The sequence below is a fragment of the Gracilinanus agilis genome, chromosome 5 (genome assembly GCF_016433145.1).
Source record: "Gracilinanus agilis isolate LMUSP501 chromosome 5, AgileGrace, whole genome shotgun sequence".
NCBI classification, from domain to species: Eukaryota; Metazoa; Chordata; class Mammalia; order Didelphimorphia; family Didelphidae; genus Gracilinanus; species Gracilinanus agilis.
This window is the reverse complement of record NC_058134.1, coordinates 223,878,383-223,898,595: the sequence shown is the minus strand read 5'-3', so window position 1 is coordinate 223,898,595 and position 20,213 is coordinate 223,878,383. Positions and strand designations below refer to the sequence as shown.

Genomic DNA, 20,213 nt, shown 5'->3' with positions numbered 1-20,213 from the left:
GATTCTATATGGATTGGATTCTGTATGGTTTCTGTGACTTCTTCCAACTGAAAGATTCTCTGAAAAGGACCAAATGAGTTTTCCTGGTGCCACCATATTTTTGCCTGTCCCAGTTCTTAGGCTGGTGGTAGGCTTATTGTAAACACTAGGGGAATGGTTGTTGACTTAAAGCTTTATTGCTTCCTGAGATTATGTCTCATTTGATTCTCAAATACCACTTCCCCATATCATAGACGCTTCTCATAGTAATTCAATGGACAGTCCCAAATAATCTTGCCTTTTCTCTGTCCCTCCAGTCTGGGACACAGGGCTGGCTTTAGCTCTTCATTCTCTGGTTCATGTGGCTTAGTCCAGAGCTCTCCTCCTTTGGGATTTCCCCGCCTCTGACCTTGTCTCCTTCTTTCCCATCCCTTCTTCCTGTCCTGTCTAGCCCCTTTTCCTCCATAAATCTTCTCTTCTTAAGACAAACTTAACAAGCATCAAAAGATCACAACCTTTAAATAAACAAAGAACAGGGAAAAGATCTGAGAATCTCTGTTCCATCCAGCTTTTTATAAAAAGTCTATATTAATATGGGTGAATGAGTATTTGTTATGCACCTACTGTGTTCTAATTCCTGTGCTAAATGCTTACAGATATCTCAATTGTGAGGATCTTTTCTTCTGGGCAATACATATTTGTTGTGAAGGGATTTTTTTCTCCCTGATTTTTCATTTGGGGGGGGGCAGTCAATGAGGGAGAGAGAATAAATGTTTGTAAGAATAAATAATTTAAAAAACCCTTACCTTCTGTCTTAGAATCAATACTGTGTATTGGTTCTAAGGCAAAAGAGTGGTAAGGTCTAGGAAATGGGCATCAAGTGACTTGCCCAGGGTCACACAGCTGGAAAGTGTCTGAGACCTGATTTGAACCCAGGACCTCCCGTCTCTAGGCCTGGCTCTCAATCCACTGAGCTACCCAGATGCCTCCAGAATAAATAATTTTTTTAAAAATGAAAAGGAGAAAAATATATGAAATTTAATATAGCGGGTAGTTGAAATGTTGCCCTGCTCCCATGTCCCCTTATACACTTATTCTGCTCCCTTCTCAGTGTTCTAATGTTTCCTAGATTCTCTTTTTCCTTTCTTGGTCACTGTCACTGCTCACTACTTTCTCCTCCCCAGGATCAGTGAAAGCCTTCCCCTTCTCCCAAGCACCCACTCTCCCCATATCTGTTCCCTTCCTCTGATGCTTTCTTGCCCTTGCCCTTTTCCCACCCAGGGTTTCATTAACCATCTTTCCAAGATTTCCTTCACAGCTACAGAGAGAGTGTTCTTGGATGTTTTAAGAGCCCTCGTTAGTGGCTTTTCTCAAATTTTGTTTATTGTCAATAGTCGGAATAGTTGGCCCTGTGATTTCCCTGGTATAGGGAATTCCCAGATAAGGAAACCCTCTCTACTTGTTCAGGCTGCTACCTTCTCTGCAACTTCTAATCACAGAGAGCTGAGGTGCTTGGAGAGGAAGTGCCTTGCCCCAGATTACACAGCCAGTCTGTGTCATGGATGGGACCTAAACTTAGATCACTCTGACTCAGAGACCAGATAATAATAGTAACCCAATTCAACAAGCATTTGTTAAACATCTTCTATGAGTCAGTAACAGGAATCATTGCCTGCTATGTGCCTGGTGCTGGGGATACAAAGAAGAAAAAAACAAAAACAAAACAAGGGAAATAGTTCTTGTCCTCAAAGAGCTTACATTCTAATGGAGGAGACTGTCAGAAGGTATAGAAAAAATGCAAGGAAGCCAAAGAAGATCTTGAGTCACCCATCATAAAATGGCAAACCACTCCAGTATCTTTGCAAAGAAAAACCCAAATGGGGCCACAAAGAGTCAGACAGGACTCAAACATAAACAGTCACATAGCTAAAACTGCAGGACAAGCTCAGGACTAAAAAACATTTTGACAAGCCTAGGACCTGAACAGAACAAAGTAATGGAATTCATTATGGATAAATGTGAAATCTTTCACTTGTGTTTAAAAAATCAACAAGCCAGGTACAAGATGGAGTGAGGTACGAGTTGATGGCAGTTTTGTCTGGAAAATATCTGAAGGTATTAGTGGATCAGAGCCTGAGTTGATGAGGTGATTAAGGCAGCAAATTCCATCCTGGGCCTCCTTAAGGGAGCCACAGAGTCAAGAAGTTAGGGAAGTCCTAGGGAAGTTTTCTTGTGTGCTGTTCTGGTCAGAGCACACCAGTGGGCAGAAGGTACAAAGAAATTAATCTAGGCTGGATGTCTTGTGGAAACATTTCCTAACCCTAAAAACCACCCAAGAGTTGTGGAATGGGCTGCCTAGGGAAGAGTTGAGTTCCCCCACTTTGAGGCATTTCAAGCAGAGGTTGGAGGACCACTTCTCGGGGGTGTTGTAGAGAGTTTAAAGATGGGCCTAGGTGGTCTTCTGCAGTCTTTTCCATTTTTAGATTGATTCCCCGGGGCTGGGAACTCTTTGGAGCTTGCCTGTTCGACAGATCATGTCAGAAGGTCAAAGGATAATAAAATTTAGAACTGGAAAGGAGAGGGACCTGAAAGGTCATTTAGTCCAGTGTCCTCCTTTTCCAGAGGAAGAAACTGATGTTTAAAAATGTTAATTTGTTCACATTTACATGGTAGTAATAGGAGCAGAGCTGAGCTTTGAATGCAGGTCTTTGAAATTCAAACCCAGAACTCTGTCCTGTTTGCCATTTTTTACAGATGAGAAAACTGAGTCTCCAGTGCAGTGATTGACTTACCTCAAGCAATATGCTTAGGGAGGAGTAGGAGACCTCAAGTTCTGTCTTCCTCCCGTTATACTGGACTGAGTCTCTACCAAGATGGCAGACACAGCTTGGAATTATAACAACCAAACAGAGCTTGAAATCACTCCACCCTGCCTCTGGCCTGCCTGGGGGATGGATGTTAATTAAAATGATAATATTTAGTTTACAACATTTACTGAGCCATAACTTGGTCCCCTACGACTGAGACAGCCCCAGGGCACAAGATTTTAGAGAGCTATAACTGCACTTCTTTAGCAGATAGAAACAACTGAGCTTAGCATCTGGTTAGGAAGACTAATGAGGTGGAATCAGAAACTGCCAGATGGCTCCCTTTCTCTCTCCTCCCTGGTGCCCCACCCAACTGAGCTGATTCATTGACTGGCCTGCCCAGCAATCCTCTCCCTAGGGATAGATTTGGAATATCCTGGGGGTAGCCAGGGTAAGAGGGCTGCTCTCTCCTCCACACCATGGCACAACCTCTTAAAACCAGAGGATCATACAGAGTTAAGAGCCAGAAGGAGCCTCAGAAGTCAGTTAGTCCAATCCCCTCAGTTACAGATAAGGAAACCGTCACCCAAATGACTTGTCACAGAGGTTGTATTTGAACTCAAATCCTATAGGTCTATTTTTACTGTTCTTTCTATTACATTGCACTGGGGACTCTCCCTGTGTCCCAGGGTCTGAGATGTCCGGGCCCTCAAGTGAATGTATCTCAAAAACTTGATTCAAGGATTACTTTTCTGGGGTTTGTCCAGAGCACCAGAGTTGTTAATGGAGATCCTGGGTATTTGTTTTCTTCATGGGGGCTGCTGTTGCTAATTGGGTAAAAGCAGTCTGGTGTTAGGAAGCCCTGACTTCAATCCTACCTTAGAAACTCACCTAGTTTTGTGATCTTAAACAAGTCACTAAGCCTTAGTTTCCTCATCTACAAAATGGGGCTAAGAATAGCATCTGTTTCCCAGGATTGTTGCAAGGATCAGATAAGATAAAGTACATAAAATCCTTTGCAAACTTTAAAGCACACTATAGATGGGAGCTGGTACTCTTGTGGTTCTTGTGGCACAGTGCTGGTGTAGGTTTGCCTGGGTTGCTCAACTCTGTAGAACTGTTCATGGGTTAATTGTGTCCCCAGTTAATTGTGAAATCTTTCCTCCCTAGAAATCTTTCAAGATGAAAGAGTCCCATTTGCTTTAGGATACTGTATTATGGGTTGAGAGCTAGAAGGGACTTTAGAGGGTCTATTGAATCTAGGCAGCTAAATGGTACAGTGGATAGAGGGCCAGGTCTGAAGTCTGGAAGACCTAAGTTTAAATCCAGCCTCAAATATTTACTAGCTCTGTAGTCCTGAGCAAGTCACTTAACTCTGCTTGCCTCAGTTTCCTTGTCTATTAAATGAGTTGGAGAAGAAAATGGTAAACCGCTCTAGTATCTTTGCCAAGAAAACCTCAAAAGGAGGCACAAAGAATCAGATGCAACTGAACAACAACAAAAATTGAGTTGAACTTCCTCATTTGGTAAATGACTGAGTCATGGAAAGGTTAAACCACTTGCACAGCGGCACACAAGATTTGAACCCAGGTCTTCCTAACTCCAGGTCCAAAACTCTGTAGCTCTGCCTTGGGGTAGGGGTGGTAGGCTCAGTGATCTTTCTAAGGTCACACCAGCCATCAAGCTCTGTGAGACTTATTCTTCTTGAACACTCCTTTTGGCACCAAACAACTGATTTCGGGGCTGTTTGTCTATACAGGTCTCTCCGTTTACCCTAACGTGGGTGAAACAAAATGCCCTTCAATGACGAGAAGCGCTCTGTGAACGATGACCAGACAAGCGACTCGGACTCCTCTCGGATGTCTGAAAGTACAGTGTCCCTCAGTGACTACGAGTGTTCGCGGCAGAGTTTCACGAGCGACTCCTCAAGCAAATCCAGTTCTCCAGCTTGTAAGCAAACACCAATCATCTGCTTTGGTCCCACTGATGCTCAGATGCATGGACCTGATCTTAGAGATCACTTAGGAGGAAAGTGAGATCCAGAGAGAGGAAGGTCGCCTAGGTAGTAAATATTAGAGCTGAGATTAGAACCTAGGGTCTCTTCCTCCTCATCACTAAATATAGAGATGACCTCACTTGAATTATCCTCCCTTTCTCCAAAAACACTATTTGTACAAATGAGAGCAGTCCCTTCGATCAGTCAGGCAAACATTAAGCCCCTACTATGTGCCAAGCACTTTGCTAAGAGTCAGGGATACTAAAGGGGCAAAACACAGTCCTGGCCCTCTAGGAGCTCTTAGTCTAGTGGGGGAGACTCATTCAAACAATTCTCAATCAATAAATGTTAAGTGGCACCTACAGGCTAAGAAGTGGGGAACTAGAAGAGGCAAAAGACAGTTCTTTCCCTCCAGGAGCTGCCAGTCTAATGAGGGAACCAGCACATAAGCACACACTATGTGCCAACAAGCTATAGAGCAGGGGTTGGCAACCTTTTTGGCCGTGAAAGCCGTACAGTGCTCACAGTGCCGCTCTTGTAACAGCGCCTGAAAAAAATGGACTTTATGGCTCCTGCAGAAAGAGCCATATATGGCCCTCAAAAGAGCCATACGTTGCCGACCCCTGCTATAGAGAGTGCAGATGGAAGGTGGGCTCCTAGGGAAGGCACCTTCTGTATTTTATGGCATTTGGGATCACATGACCTTGTTCATTTCTGTTTCTGATCCAATGGGCTTTAGTATTTTTTTTTTAATTTTAAATTTATTTACTTGATTTAGGATATTTTTCCATGGTTACATGATTCGTGTTCTTTCCCTCTTCTCCTTCCTCCCTCCTCCTGTAGCCAGTGAGCAATTCCACTGGGTTTTACATGTGTCATTGATCAAGACCTATTTCCAAATTATTTATATTTGCAGTAGAGTGATCATTTAGCGTCTGCATCCCCAATCATATCCCTATTGAACTATGTGATCAAGGAAATGTTTTTTCTTCTGTGTTTCTACTCCAGTGGGCTTTATTTTGACCCTCTTCTCCCCTCCCCCCCATTTGTTTGAGTCCAGCTCCAATCTTCATGGAGCTTCCTTTCCTGGTGGCCGAACTCACAGAATTGGGGGAATGTGGCCTCTTGAAGCCAGTCTGGGGCCCTGCTCTGGGAACAAATTAATGTTTGTACTTTTTGTTTCTTCAGTGAGACTTTTGAGGGGCTCAGAGTTGAATTTGCCCCAAGCAAGTGGCCCAGCCAGGAAGTGAAGTAATCAGAGGGTTTCCCTGCTGATTTCAAAAATGGTTTTGCATTATCACCCCAGAGAGGCTCCAGAAAATGAAATCGGTCCTGCCAGCAAGAGTAACAATGGGATTGGGGACTTTTTAGTTCCAAATGTGTGATTTTATTCATGGAGGTAACTTCTGCCCAAGCAGAATGATGCTCAGCTTACAGCCTGAGAGACTTGCCCAGGGTCACACAGCCCATTATGGGGTGGCAAAACTTGAACTTGGGTCTTTTTGGCTTTGAAGCTGGCTCTCTGTTCACCCTATACCACCCTGATTTTCAGTAGCAATGAAGAGTAATAGTAAATAATAGTAGTAATAATAAATAAGGCTAGCACTAGCAATTGACATTTCTGTAGGGTTCTAAGGTTTACAAAGCACTTCAGCAACATTATCTTATTTGATCACTGGCTATAAGAGACAATTCAAAGAAAGTCACTTTAAGCATGAAATATTCATTGTTTTTCCTATATTTATAGCATTCTTTTTTTAAAACCCTTACCTTCTGTCTTAGAATCAATATAAAGCATCAATTCCAAAGCAGAAGAGTGGTAAGGGTGAGGGAGTTGGGGTTAAGTGACTTGCTCAGGGTCACACAGCTAGTACCCAGGACCTCCCATCTCTAGGCCTGGCTTTCTGTCCACTAAGCTACACCTAGCTGCCCTGTGTTCACTTTTTTTTTTTTTTTAGCACCAAATTCTCTCTCCAGTCCCTCCCCCACCCACTGAGAAGGCAAGCAATGTAATATCAATTATATATGCGAAATCACGCAGAAGATATTTCCATATTTATTAGCCATCCAGCAAGCATCTGTTAAATATATATGATGTGGTAGGTTTTGTACCAAGAGCTGGGGACACCAAGAAAGCTGAAACATGCCTCTTGCCCTCAAGGAATACAGTCTAATAGTGGAATCCAGAGGCAAAAGGAGTCCTGTGTATAAACCAGATACAGCCAGTGTAAACAGAAGGTGTCTCAGAGGGAGGGCACCTTTTGTCCTTTTTTACGTGCTGATACACCTCGAGGCCCACAGACCATCCGCTTGGAGGTGAAAGGGCTCTTGAAGGCCATCTCTAGTCCAGTCTCCTCATTTTTCCTATCTCTAGGCTGTGGCCACCCTAGTCCAAGGTGTCATAAAATAGAAGGCCTTAAAATTCCAAAGCAGATTCTGAAAGAAGATCAGGGCTTAGGGCCTTAGACTTAGAACTAGAGGGACCATAGGAGGCATCAAGAACAATTGCTACATTTTTTTTAAACCCTTACTTTCTATCTTAGAATCAATACTAAGTATCAGTTCTGAGGCAGAAGAACAATAAGGGCTAGGCAATGGGGTTTAAGTGACTTGCTCGGAGTCACACAGCTTGGAAGTGTCTGAATTCAAATTTGAACCCAGGACCTCTTATCTCCAGTCCAGGCTCCAATTCCTACATTTTAGAGGAATGGAGGCCCACGTGTCCACAGGGTGTTGAGTCAGGAAGGACCTTGGAGGTCATTGGTTTAATTCCCTTTTAGAGGACAGGAGGAAGCTCTGGTCAAGGGACGGGAAGCCTTAGGTTACATAGGGAGTTAAATGATAGCCAGAATTGGGAACCAGGACCTCGGACTAAAGCTCTCTGGAAACTGCTTTGTAGCAATAAAATTGTTTTAAAGTTCAGTCCTAAAGGGACAGTGATTTCCCCCTTGTGGGTCTTCTCTTTGCCAGTGCAGATCACAGCTGCTCCAGGCCTTCAGAGACAGTTTTGTGAATTTTTGAGGCCAAAAAAGTCATTATCTGGTCACCAACCCTCTGATGATAAGGCTTTAGATGGAGTCAGCAGCTTTCCTATGGAGAAGCAGACCGCCCAACTCAACTTAGTTGTGTGACCTTCTTTGAAAAATCAGACTTGAAGAATTTAACCTGGTTTAATTCGAATTTGGGGAGAGGCCAATTTCAGATCTTAAAACATTTTTTTTGGTCATAGACTTAAAAGCTATCAACAAAACAACTGAATAAAAATAATTTTTAAGAAAAAGGAATTTTAAACGGTCCAAGAAAGAAAGCGTTTCTAGAACAAATCAAGATACAAAAAGAAGATTTTGAGAATCTTCCTTTCATGCCACTTGCTTTCAAATAAACATGCAAGTGGAGGAATAAGACTTTATGTAAATACTTTACATTTAACAAAGTCACCCCAAACAAAGCATGCATTACACTCCCTTCTCTCTGTGTCAGTTCATAGCAATCTTCCCAGTTTCCTCTGAAAGTGTCTATTTTGTCATTTCTTATAGAACAATAATACATTATTAGTGTGGACTGTTATATTCATGTCCCCCATTTAGTGGAAGAAAATAAGGAAAATACTTGAACACAGCCCCATCTCTTGAGAGTAGCAGCATCAGAACTGCATATACGCAGCAACTAAGTGGAAAATTCATATTCCATATTCCAAAATTCATATACCACATGTGATATATGAAGATAAATTGCCATATAGAGAGATAAAATTTGGTATATTGTACCACACATGGTATATTATATTCATGTACCATAATTAGTATATTTAAATCTATAATTTGATATATCAAAATAAAGTTTAGTTTATTATGCCATATATGGCATATTATATTACGTAATTTATATGTACACATGTAATTTGATATATATAGAAATAGAATTTGGTATATTATACCTACCACATGTGATATATTCATATACCATAATTTGTACATATGCATACATAACTGATATATAAATAGAATGTGGTATATTATACCACACATGGCATATTATATTTATATACCATAATTTATATATGCATCTATTATATCACATGTGATATTCATGTGCTTTTAGACGGATATATACATAATGTCTTATAGATATTAATATATTTTAGTTTGTGTGTATAATATATGTGTATGCAGAGAGAGAGAGCAAAAGAGAGAGAAGGAGGGAGGAAGAGAACATGGGTATGCCCTGATAGGATATTGGGGTGGGGGGGGGGCTCTCCCTGCCCTGTTCCTTTTTTTTTTTTTTTTTTTTGGCCACTCTACAAAGGGCTGCACCAAATATTTTTCTATATATGGTCTCTTTTCTTCTTCCTTTGATCCTCTGCCTACTATGCCTAGTATTGTTACTATGTCTGGGTCAAAGGGTATGCCCAGTGTGGCAGTTTTACCACCAAACAAGTCAGTACTTCATCCCTGGCACCGTGTGCTCATTAACATGGTCATTCTCTCTATGGGTGTCAATGGCCTCAACCATGCATGTTCATCTCAATTTGTGGAATGAGCAGGCTTCAAGCAAAAATGAGTGTGTGTCTACCATTCTCCATCCGTTGCTTTTTTAGTGTAGTGGTCAGCATGGTCTTGCTGCTCTTCTCAGTTGGCATGGCTTCATTTAGACTTTCCTTTATTTCCTTGTGTTCTTTGTTATTTTTATGATACTGTCTATTAATAAACCACTTGTTTATTCCACCATTTTCCAATTCTTGGACAGACAGGTCAATTCTGTTTAGTGTTTGCTTTCACAAATAAAGTTGTTATGAATATTTTCATTCAGATCTGCCTTTAAAAAAAAAACCCTATAGATTTCATTTGCTGCCTCAGGGAGTGGGACAGGGTAAGAGGGAGAAAAGCTGAATTCTAAAATGTCAAAAATAGTTTCTTCATGTAACTGAAAAAAAAATTAAAAATGGAAAAGAAAAAAGAAATAAAATTATATATTTTGCACCTTCCTTTTTTGTAGAAGTAAGGGACTCTGGGTATGAAGCATATACTGTCAGGCAAGGTACTGGTTGATTTTACTGAATTACTGTTTTACCTCTCATTTTTATTTGTTGTAAGGGCCAGCACTTTTGGTAAGGGATGAAAGATACATTTGGAAATGAAAGAGATGTAGAAATAAAAGATATTGATACTTAAAAAAAAATTTTTTTTTCCCAACTGTGTTTCCCTATCTTTCCCACACTGGAAGTGCGCTGGCCACTAACATACTTGATTAAATTATTGATTGGCATGGGAGTTTTGGCCTGTTCTGTTGTCAATTCTAATTGCCCCTCCTTAGGCAGTATAGTGGCACCCCCTTGACCTTAGGGGCTCATCATATTGATGCTAAATTAAATTGCAATGAGCTTAACCCACTGTGGCTTGAAATTCCCAAGCTCAAGAGATCCATTTGGGGCAGACTCCCCAGTAACAGGCATCAGAGACCTGTGCCACCACACCTGGCCATATTTTTTCTAAAATTATATATTTAGAGTAAAATGCTAGGAACAAAGCCAGTTCTGTGACTGATTACATTCCAAAATATTTATGCCACTCTCCATTCTCCCCACCAGTGTCCTTAAGTGCCTGATTTCCCTGCAGTCCCACCAACATGGAATTATTCTATAGTTTGTGATTTTTAAAATTTGAACTTTTTATAGCATTATTAATATTAGCCTTTTGTCTTTATGGCAGTGTAATATTCCAGCATACCTTCTTGCAAAGAGCCATCCTTTAGAATGGAACAACAAAGCAATTGCCTCTTAAAGCATATGCTATGTTCACTATCCCTCACTACCTTGTTTTAGAGAGAGATGGATGGGAAAGAGATTTCATTATCTCTCAGACCCCAGTTCATCATTATGTTTAATTAGAGTGCTGACTATCAGTAAACATTTATTAAATACCTACTATGTGTCAAACACTGTACTAAGCCCTAAAGATACAAATCTAAATAAAAAATAAATTTTTTCCCCTTAAGAAGAAAGAATTTCATTAGAATATAAAAATTTGTATGTGGATGTAGGAGGTTCACATGTGAGACCCCTTTTCTCCCAAAGTGAGACTGAGTCTTTCTGGTTTTTTCCTCTCTTTAGCAACAAGCCCGCCCCGAGTGGTGACATTTGATGAAGTGATGGCGGCTGCAAGGAATATCTCTAACATGACTCTTGCCCACGAGATCGCCATAAATGAGAACTTTCACGTCAAACAGGGAGCCCTGCCTGAGAACAGGTGAGTGGACGCATGTCTATGTCTGAATTGGGGGCGGGAGGAAGAAGCAAGTCACCCCAGAAGCCTTTGAGTCAGAGAATTGGGATCCTGGAAAAATGAAGTTTCCCCCGCTCAATTTGATCCCATGGAAGCATGAGCTGCTTGCTTAGGACCACAGCCAGACATTCTGGTCTGAACAAGATGGGGCCCCAGACATTGGGTACCAGGTTCAGTTCTGGGGGCTGGAGTTTAGAAATAGTGAGAGGCAGTAGGGTCTGATAGATAGGATATACTGGACCAGGAGTCAGGAAGACCTGGGGACAAATCCTGCCATAGATACTTAATAGGTGTATGACTCCAGGGAAATCCTTTGTTTGCTAAAATTTGCTCTTCTGTGAAATGAGAGGGTTGGTCTCTGTGGCTTCCAAGTTCCTTTCCAGCTTCAAGAAAAATACCCATGACAGTCATTTTTTTTTTATTGCTTTGATATTTACAAAGTGTCGTGCACATATTGTCTCCTTTGAACCCTCAACAACCTAATGAGGGTACCTCTATTAGTACTGTGATCCCCATTTTATAAATGAGAAAACCAGCTCAAAGAGGATCCTAGCTCCAGAGCAGGAAGGGCCTCAGAAACCATTTAGTCCAGTCCCAACATGGAACACATAAGGAGACTGAGGACCAAAGAAGGTTAAGTGACTTCCCAACGCTATACAAGGAGTGCACGTGTCAGTTGGGATTGGAACCCGGACCTTTGTGACTCTCCAAAGTCCCACAACAACACGCTGCCTCCATAATAAGGAACAGTCACTTAAAGTCTCTGAATGAGAGATGTCATTTCCAGACATAGTGCTAATTACAAGGAAAATGGTTTGGGGAGATTCCTTGTCATCTCTTGTGGCACTGATGATTCTTTTATTATTTTTCCTTTCCCCTATTAAGATTCTGAGACGTGTTAAGGGTGTCAGAACCTGAAGGGTGTTCTATTTGATGGCCTGTTGATTCTAGGCTGCCCCCCAACTTCCAGGGCAGGGCTGAGGCCACCCACCTCTGGCAGCTGCTGCCTTCCCACTGGAAGGCTCTGATTTGGGGCCAAGCTGACTCAACCTCTGAGCTGAGCTTGGTCAGTGGAGGGGTGGGTGTCCTCAGGAGCCACAGTCTCCTTGCCTCAGGTTTAGAATGCTGGACTCTGGGAAAGGCCAGTTGAGCCACTTCTCACTCGATCATCACTTCTCCCTCCAGCCTGGCAGGTCGAGTGAAGCATATCGTTCACCAGGCCTTCTGGGACCACTTGGAGGCAGAGCTCAGTGAGGATCCTCCTGAGTATGGACATGCCATCAAACTTTTTGAAGAAATAAGAGAGGCAAGTTGATAGCCCCTCCTCTCTCCTCCCTTCCCCTTCCTTTCCTTTCCTCCCTTCCTCTCCCTTTTCTCCCCTCTCCCCTCCTCCTCTTTTTTCTTCTCTCTCCCTTCCTCTTTCCTCTCCTTCCCTTCCTTCCTTCTTCTACCCCCCTGCCCTCCCCTCTCCCTTCCTCTTCTCTCCCTTCCTCCTCTCTCCTTTCTTATCCTCTCCTTCCTACCTTCTCCCCTCCTCCTCTCTCCCTCCCCTCCTCTCCCTTTCCTCCTCCTCTCTCTTTTTTCCTTTCTCCCTTCCCCTTCCCTATCCCTCCTTCCCCTTCCTTCCTCTCCAGCCAGCATAGATCAGGATGAACACTTGGGTCAAGGGCTACGCTGTTGTCTTCCCACTTTTCCATCTCACTGCAGGAATTATCCCGTTCTTCCATCACAGCTTAGAGCTAAAAGGAGCTATCTCCTCTAGCTCCCTCATTTTACAGATGAGGAAACTGAGGCCCAGGGTAGTATTGTTGACTTGCCCATGATAACACACCTGGAAAATGGATATTGTTTAATCATTTTCAGTCAAGTCCAACTTTTCATGACCCCATTTGGGGTTTTCTTGGCAGAGATCCTGGAGTGGTTTGTCTTTTTCCTTCTCCAGCTTATTGTATAGATGGGGAAATGGAGGCAGAAACGGTGAAGTGACTCATCCAGGGTCACTCAGCTACTCTCTGAGGCCAAATTTGAACTCAGGAAGGTGATGGCAAACTCAAAGCTGGACTGTCTGTGAGACAGTATGGTATGATAATGGGTAGAGAGCCAGCCTTGGTAGTCCTATCTCAGACACTTACCATTTTCTCTCAGTTTCTTCCTCTGTAGAATGGAGGTGATCATTGCACTTACCTGCCAGAGTTTTAGTCAAGCTCCAAAGAGATGACAGAAATAAAGCACTTTTCAGGCAGTAAAGTTCTTTAGAAATGTCAGTTATCATGGCCTATTTTTCTGGTGAGGTGACTTGCCCAGGGACACACAGCTAGTAAATGCCAGCGCCAAGGCTTTGGCCAGTGTCTTGTGACCCAGGGTCTGTGCCTTAACCACTGAACCAAACTGCCTTAGAAAAATACCTCAGGAGGAAAACACAGGCCTGGCCCAACCAGGGTGTCCTACAACCTGCCCTTTTGCCTCTGCTCGCTTCTCTGCAGAGTTTTTGAAATGATGCCAATAGTGCTGAGTGATCTCAGCCCAGCTGCTTTTAGCTTCTATATTGGGCATATGCTGCAGGGAAAGTGATTTAGTGCAGGAAGGAGAGGGGGAAGGGAAGAAGGATGGGGAGAAAAAGGGGAAGAGGGAGAGGAACAGGAAGAAGAGGGAAGAGAGAGAGGCAAGAGGGAAAGCGAGAAGGCCTTCTTTTGGAAGCTTTGATGCCAAGTCCTCGCCTGCTCTAGAACCGCCTCATTGGTATTGCTTACACCCGCAGTGAGTGAGCTAGCTCCCATGGGTCCGGGCCTTAGCATTTCCTCTTTTTCTTGGCATGAACTTTTGATTTCCTTGGCTTAGGGATTCCCAGTAAAGAAACCCCTCATCCAGTGCAAACCATCTTTACACATTGGTGTGCACTAAGGAGTTGCACATGGACACTGAGGTTGTGGGGACTTGTCCCTGGCTCTCCAACTGGAGGGGACCCCAGCGGCCAGCTTGTCCAACCCTCCTGTTCCCAGGGAAGCCCATGAGTGCCAGAGAGGCTGAGTGACCACAGAACTGACATGATCCTCTGTCCAGAGCTAGAAGGCCTCTGAGGCCAACTGGACCAACCATCTCACTTCACAAAATGGGGAAACTGAGGCCCAGAGAAGTTGAGTCACTTTCCCTAGGTCACACTAGAACAGGGATAAGAACCTTTGTTTTCAGGTGCCAGATCCGTCATTCTCTCCACCTCTCTAGCTCATGTAGCTAGCATCCAGATGTCTACCAGTTAACAAACATTTATTAAGTGCCCACTATGTGCAAGGCACTGTGCTAGGTGGTGGAACAGTGAGACAGTCTCTCCTGTCAAGGAGCATGCATACATTCATGCAGGGCCCTCTACCATCCCACCACACTGTCTCTAGTATCATTACATTGTTAGATTATTTTTTTTTTATTATTTTTTTTAAACCCTTGTACTTCGGTGTATTGTCTCATAGGTGGAAGATTGGCAAGGGTGGGCAATGGGGGTCAAGTGACTTGCCCAGGGTCACACAGCTGGGAAGTGGCTGAGGCCGGGTTTGAACCCAGGACCTCCTGTCTCTAGGTCTGACTCTCACTCCACTGAGCTACCCAGCTGCCCCGATTATTTTTTTTTTGTTGTTGTTATTCTGAGCTTAACAAATAATAGCAACTTGAACGTTTCTATGTGTAAAGAATTACTGTTGTCGTTATGCAAAGAACCCAAAAGAGACGTGTACATGAAATCCCAAATTCCCATTCCATACTGCTTTTTAAAAAAGGATGTAGTATACTCTGTGCATTAGTTCCAAGGCCGCCTGCCCCATTTGTCTCTCTCTGAACTCCCCTCTCTTCTGTGGACTTTTCTTTCTGATGCATCATTTGCCTTTGGTTTAAGGGAGGAACCTCTAGCAGCCCCTCTTGCCCTGAGTCTTTTTCTTGCCTTTCTTCTCCCTGCCCCACAGACTCTCCTCTCTTTCCTAACTCCTGGTGGAAACCGACTCCGAACCCAGATCAGTGAAGTTCTGGATACCGACCTCATTAGGCAGCAGGCTGAGCACAACGCTGTGGACATTCAGGGCCTGGCCAGCTACGTCATCAGTACCATGGGCAAGCTGTGCGCTCCGGTGCGGGATGATGACATCAAGGAGCTCAAGGCCACTGGCAATATCGTGGAGCTGTTGAGGTGAGTGCTGGCCGCCTTCCAGGCTACAGTCTAGTGAGAATGTACTGAGTGCTTACTTTGTGCCAGGTTCCCTTTAAAGTGGCCCATCCAGCTATGGAGGATAAGGGAATTGTCCCCGTACTCCAGGGACCGACATTCTTCTGTTCAATTTGGGTCATAACCAGCAAAAGACGAAATGACTGAGGACAAAGGCTTGATCTCCTGAGCAGATCGATTTATTAAGCAGTGCATACCAAGTGCTCAACAAATCGGGACCAAGCCCCTTTCTCAGTTTAAGGCTGGACCCTAAATACAGGGAGAGGCAGACTTTTGCTCAGTAAAAACAATTAGTCAAATAAGACCAATTCATTAAAAGGAGACAGTGCAACGTTAGGTAATTTGATGTCTAAGTGGACAAAACAGGAGAGTAAAAGGGTATCATTCCTTGAGTTCAGGGAAGGAGGTGTCCCTTCCCCCCCCCCCCCCAAGTGTCTATAAACAGTCAAAAGAACAATGAAACAATGAGGGGCCAGTTTTCAGATAGGACATATGGGTCGTTTGAGATAGGTGATCATGAGAAAACTCTTGTCATCAGTTTTAGGATCTGACTGCGTTTCTCATCAGAATCTTGTAGATCCTTGACTAAAGGATCTCTGAAGAGCAGGTACAGGTCCACATTCACAGCCACACAAGGCTACGTTCAAATGGGGCAAGAAGGTTTGCTCCAGATTCCCATCATTGAATACATTTTTCTCACAAGACAGAATTTGGACTGGGTCTATAATTGCCTAGGAAGGGAACTAAGCTGGCTCCAGAATTGAGTCACAAGATGGAGTCCATGTGGTTCATTCAGATCCCACAATTAACTATTTGCTGTCCTAATTTACCCCTCAATTTTCTTATCATTTCCTCATAATTCCTATTCATCTTTCTAGCCATCTATGTCCAAATAGATATTATATTTAAGATATTTTATTTCTTAAGATACTTTAAGGTATTTTAAAAGTATTTTATACTTAAGGTACTATATAAATATATGTGTATTTAAATAAAAATACTTTATAGTTTATGTAATTGAATATAAAACATAAGTATTTTATACTAAAATATATGTACATATATTTAAATATACATACATTTATGTAGCACCTTAAATATAAAATATAGTTAATATGCTTACTTTATATTTTATAGTTTTATAGTATAAAATACTCATATTTTATAGTTAATATATTTACTCAATACTTATATATTTTAAGTATAAAATACTTAAGCATATATAGTATATAATTTATAATATAAAATACTTTATACTTAAGTCTGAACTCCTTAAAATGCAGTTTAATAAAAGCATTAATTGGGAATAAAAAATAATTTAAAATAAGTTAAAGTATTTAATAACACTTTAAAATAAACACTACTTAGCTTGTTGTAATATATTGCCATAGAATTCTTTGAAGAATGACCTCATTTTCCTGGGCCATGCAATTTTGTGGTTTTTTGGTAGGGGAGGGATATCAGATAGACATTTTAAACGTTGTTTTCTTTTTCTTTTTTTAGAAAAAGTTTATTGATGTCATCTGTCTTTATGTCAGTTTCAATTTTGAATGTATCCCTTCTTTCCAACCTAGGAAACCATCCATATAGAGAAAGTAAAAAAAGGAAGGGGGGGGGAAAAAAACCTGGTAGTTTTGGAAACCAGTGCTTGGCAAAACAACTGCTATGTCTGTCAGCATAGTCAGTATTCCACATCCATAGCTCTCTTTGGCAAAGAAGGGAAGGAGAACATTTCCCTCTCTCTTTGTCAAGGCCAAGTTTGATCATTGTAATTACCCAGCACCCAGTTTTGCTTATTTTGCTGCTGTTTTTCCCCCGTTTCCATTTTTGTAGTCATTGTCGCATCTCTTGTTTCCTTGGCTCTCCTTCCTTCTCTCTGCCCTTTTATCTAAGTCCCACTACATCTCCATGAGCCCCCGGAATTTCAAAACCGAATTTCTTGACGTGAGGTTTTGGCTCATTGCTATTCCTCCCTCTCTGACTCATTCTCACTCTGATTTTTAAAGACAAATATTCCATGTGCTGGACCTCATGAAGATTGACATGGTCAATTTCACCATCAAGAGCCTTCGACCCCATCTTCAGCGCCAGTTGGTGGACTATGAAAGGACAAAATTCCAGGAAATCTTAGAAGAAACCCCCAGTAAGTACAGTACTGGGCATTTCCTTGTAAATCAGAGGAATTGGCTGTCTTCATTTTGTGGCCTCAGGATCAATGCTGGCTCCTGAAGGATTTTGCTTGCTCTCTCTCTGCCTTTCTGTCTCTGTCTTCATGTCTGTGTCTTAGCCTCTGACCATGTCTCTGCATCTCTCTTCCTATCTGTCTCTGTGGCTCTCTGTCTCTACTTGTCTCTGTGTATCTCCTTTTCTCTCTGCCTCATTGTGGCTCTCTCTGTGTGTATCTCTTAGGCTTTCTATTTCTGTGTACATGTGTCGGCCTCGTTCTTTCTATTCTCTCTCTCTGTATGTTTCTGTGTCTCTTTTTTACTGGATGCCCCTCTGTTTCCATGGCACTCTTTATTTGTCTCTTTGTATCTCTCTATCCCTCATGTGTGTCTCTTTGTGTCTGCCTCTTTGAATCTTTCTGTTTCACTTTGTCTCGGCCTTTTTATCTCTGTTTCTGTGGCTTTCTGTTTCCGAGTGTCTCTGCCTCTGGATGTGTCTTTTATTACATTTTATTAAAATATCATTTATCAATAATGCTCTTTAACCCCATTGTCATTTGACATTGACTCTCTACCCATTGTCCCTTTCCCTTATAATAATGAAAACAAAGTTAAGTAGAACAAATCAGCAGACTGACTGTGGCTCAGAGCATTTCCCTCACTCCCTACCATGATCCCACCACCTTTCTGGGGTGGAGTTGGTAGCCTCATTGTCATCTCTGTGAAGCCACAAGTGTTCATTCACTGTTCAGCTATTCATTCACCTTTTCTTAAGGCACTTTATCACTGCATTATATTTGTGTATCCCAGTTTACTCAGCTGTTTCCCAATTAATGGGCCCTCATGTTCTTTTCAAATCTTTCCTACCACTAGAAAAGTTCTACCAGGAATATTTTTGTATGTAGAGGGCCTTTCCTTCTGTCTTAGCTTCTCTTGTCTGGCACTATTTTTACTGGAGAAGTGATTATAATGTTTAGTGACTTTTCCAGTAAAAGGAAGAGATAGCTGAAGAAGACCTGGTTTCAAATTGTACCTCTGTCACTTATCACTTGGGTGACATTGACAGTCACTAAAGCTTTCTTGACTCCAGTTTCCTCACCTTGGAAATGAAGGAATGATCCTAATGGGGCCTTAGTCTCTCCCAGCTCTAGTTCTAGGGCCCCGTTCCATCCATTTTGAACATGTGTCCATATTGAATTGGGGATGACACACTATGTCATTCACCATAATCAGCCTTGAAAAAATTGTCGACGGACTAAAACAAAGGTGATGCAATAGTAAGGAGATACTATAGACTAAGGTTCAACAATTCACTGGAAGAGAGCCAGGGCTCAGGAAGCTGAATAGCCATTCAAGTGAAAACAGATGAAGGGTGCCACTGGACTGTGAAGAGACCACAAGTCCACAGAGAGGCTCAAATCATCTTAGGATCCAGAATGAAAAAATCCCAAAAATCCCCGTCAGGCCTTGTCTGGAATATTTGGTTCAGTTCTTTTGATTACCTCTTATGAAAGAAATGGACAAGAGGACAGCTGGGTGACTCAGTGGATAGAGAGCCAGGCTTGCAGATGGGAGGTTCTGAGGTCAAATCTGACCTCAGCTGTATGATCCTGGGCAAGTCACCGAACTCCTGTTGCCCAGCCCTTACTACTCTTCTGCCTTGGAACTAATGCACAGTGTTGATTCTCAGAAGGAAGGTAAGAGTTTTAAAAAAAAATAAAGGAAAGAAAGAAGAAACTGGAGCATAGCCCAGTGGCCAGGGGAGTGAACTTAAGCAGAGAATCATGTGGCATGAAGACAGGCACGAGGGCCTGGGGATATTTGACCCAGAGGAGCAAAGACCCCCTTCTGGAGGAAATCCAACACCCCCTTTCAGCCTGCCTGAAAGGTAGAAAGCAGACCATAATCCCCATGAACTCACCATCTAATAGAGAAATAGTTTGTCTTCAAGGAGTTTCCCCTTATTCGATTCTTGTGATTGTTGCTCATGTCCTTCTAGGGGTGTTCAAGGAGGATTAGCACCTCTGTGGTGAGGGTTTGCTGAGCCCTTTTCAGGGCTGCTCAGCCCCCTTTGATGTTCACCTGCAGCTCCAAGAAGCAAAGGCTACACCCCAGTAAAACTATCTTGACATCGAGGCTAAACCAGGGAGAAGTAATCAGCAAGCCATAGGGGACGTGTCGACCCCAGGACTGTCCCAGCGGCACAGGGCCTGAGAACAGTTTGTTCCACCATCCACGAAGGCAGCTGAAACAAGCTCTGTGGAGTGCACAGGGTTTGGTCAGACACTGAAGAAGCCGAGGTCATCGCCTGCACCCCAGGCCATCGCCAAGCATCCTGACTTTTGTCCTGCCGCTGGACTTGAGTGACTAGAAGAGACAGTGAAGCCGACGATCTTGTGCAACTCTGCCTCACTTCAACCCAGTTCATGAGCAAGTCAAGACAGCAGGGAAGCAAGCACAAACCCATACCAACAGGCTACAGAGATGGGATCAATTGGAAGTAACCCCGGGGGTGGGGAGCCTCAAGATTAGGAGGACAGGGAAAGGCTTTTTGCCCAAGGTAGGACTTCAACTAAGACTAAACCAGGAGGTTGGACTAGACCAGGGATGCCAAACTCAGAAACAAGCCTCTGATCAGTCTGGAAGTATCCCTCGTGCAGTGTACTGACTTAGAAAACTACATCTATTTTTATTTTGTTAAATATTACATCTTGATCTTTCTGGGCACACCCTCGATTCCTGTGGACCAGATGACTTCCGAGGGCCTTTCTACCTCCA

General features: G+C 42.8%; 1 protein-coding gene across 1 annotated transcript in view; it reads left to right on the top strand.

Moving 5' to 3' along the window:
• The window catches only part of TCP11L2 (t-complex 11 like 2), a 43,759-nt gene that overhangs the window by 7,562 nt on the left and 15,984 nt on the right, over positions 1–20,213 (top strand). The window contains exons 2-6 of the mRNA XM_044679832.1: positions 4,546–4,736; positions 10,892–11,027; positions 12,249–12,369; positions 15,014–15,234; positions 17,277–17,413. Of these exons, the coding sequence (XP_044535767.1) occupies positions 4,580–4,736; positions 10,892–11,027; positions 12,249–12,369; positions 15,014–15,234; positions 17,277–17,413 (772 nt within the window). The 5' untranslated portion in view covers positions 4,546–4,579. The remainder of the gene's footprint in view (positions 1–4,545; positions 4,737–10,891; positions 11,028–12,248; positions 12,370–15,013; positions 15,235–17,276; positions 17,414–20,213) is intronic.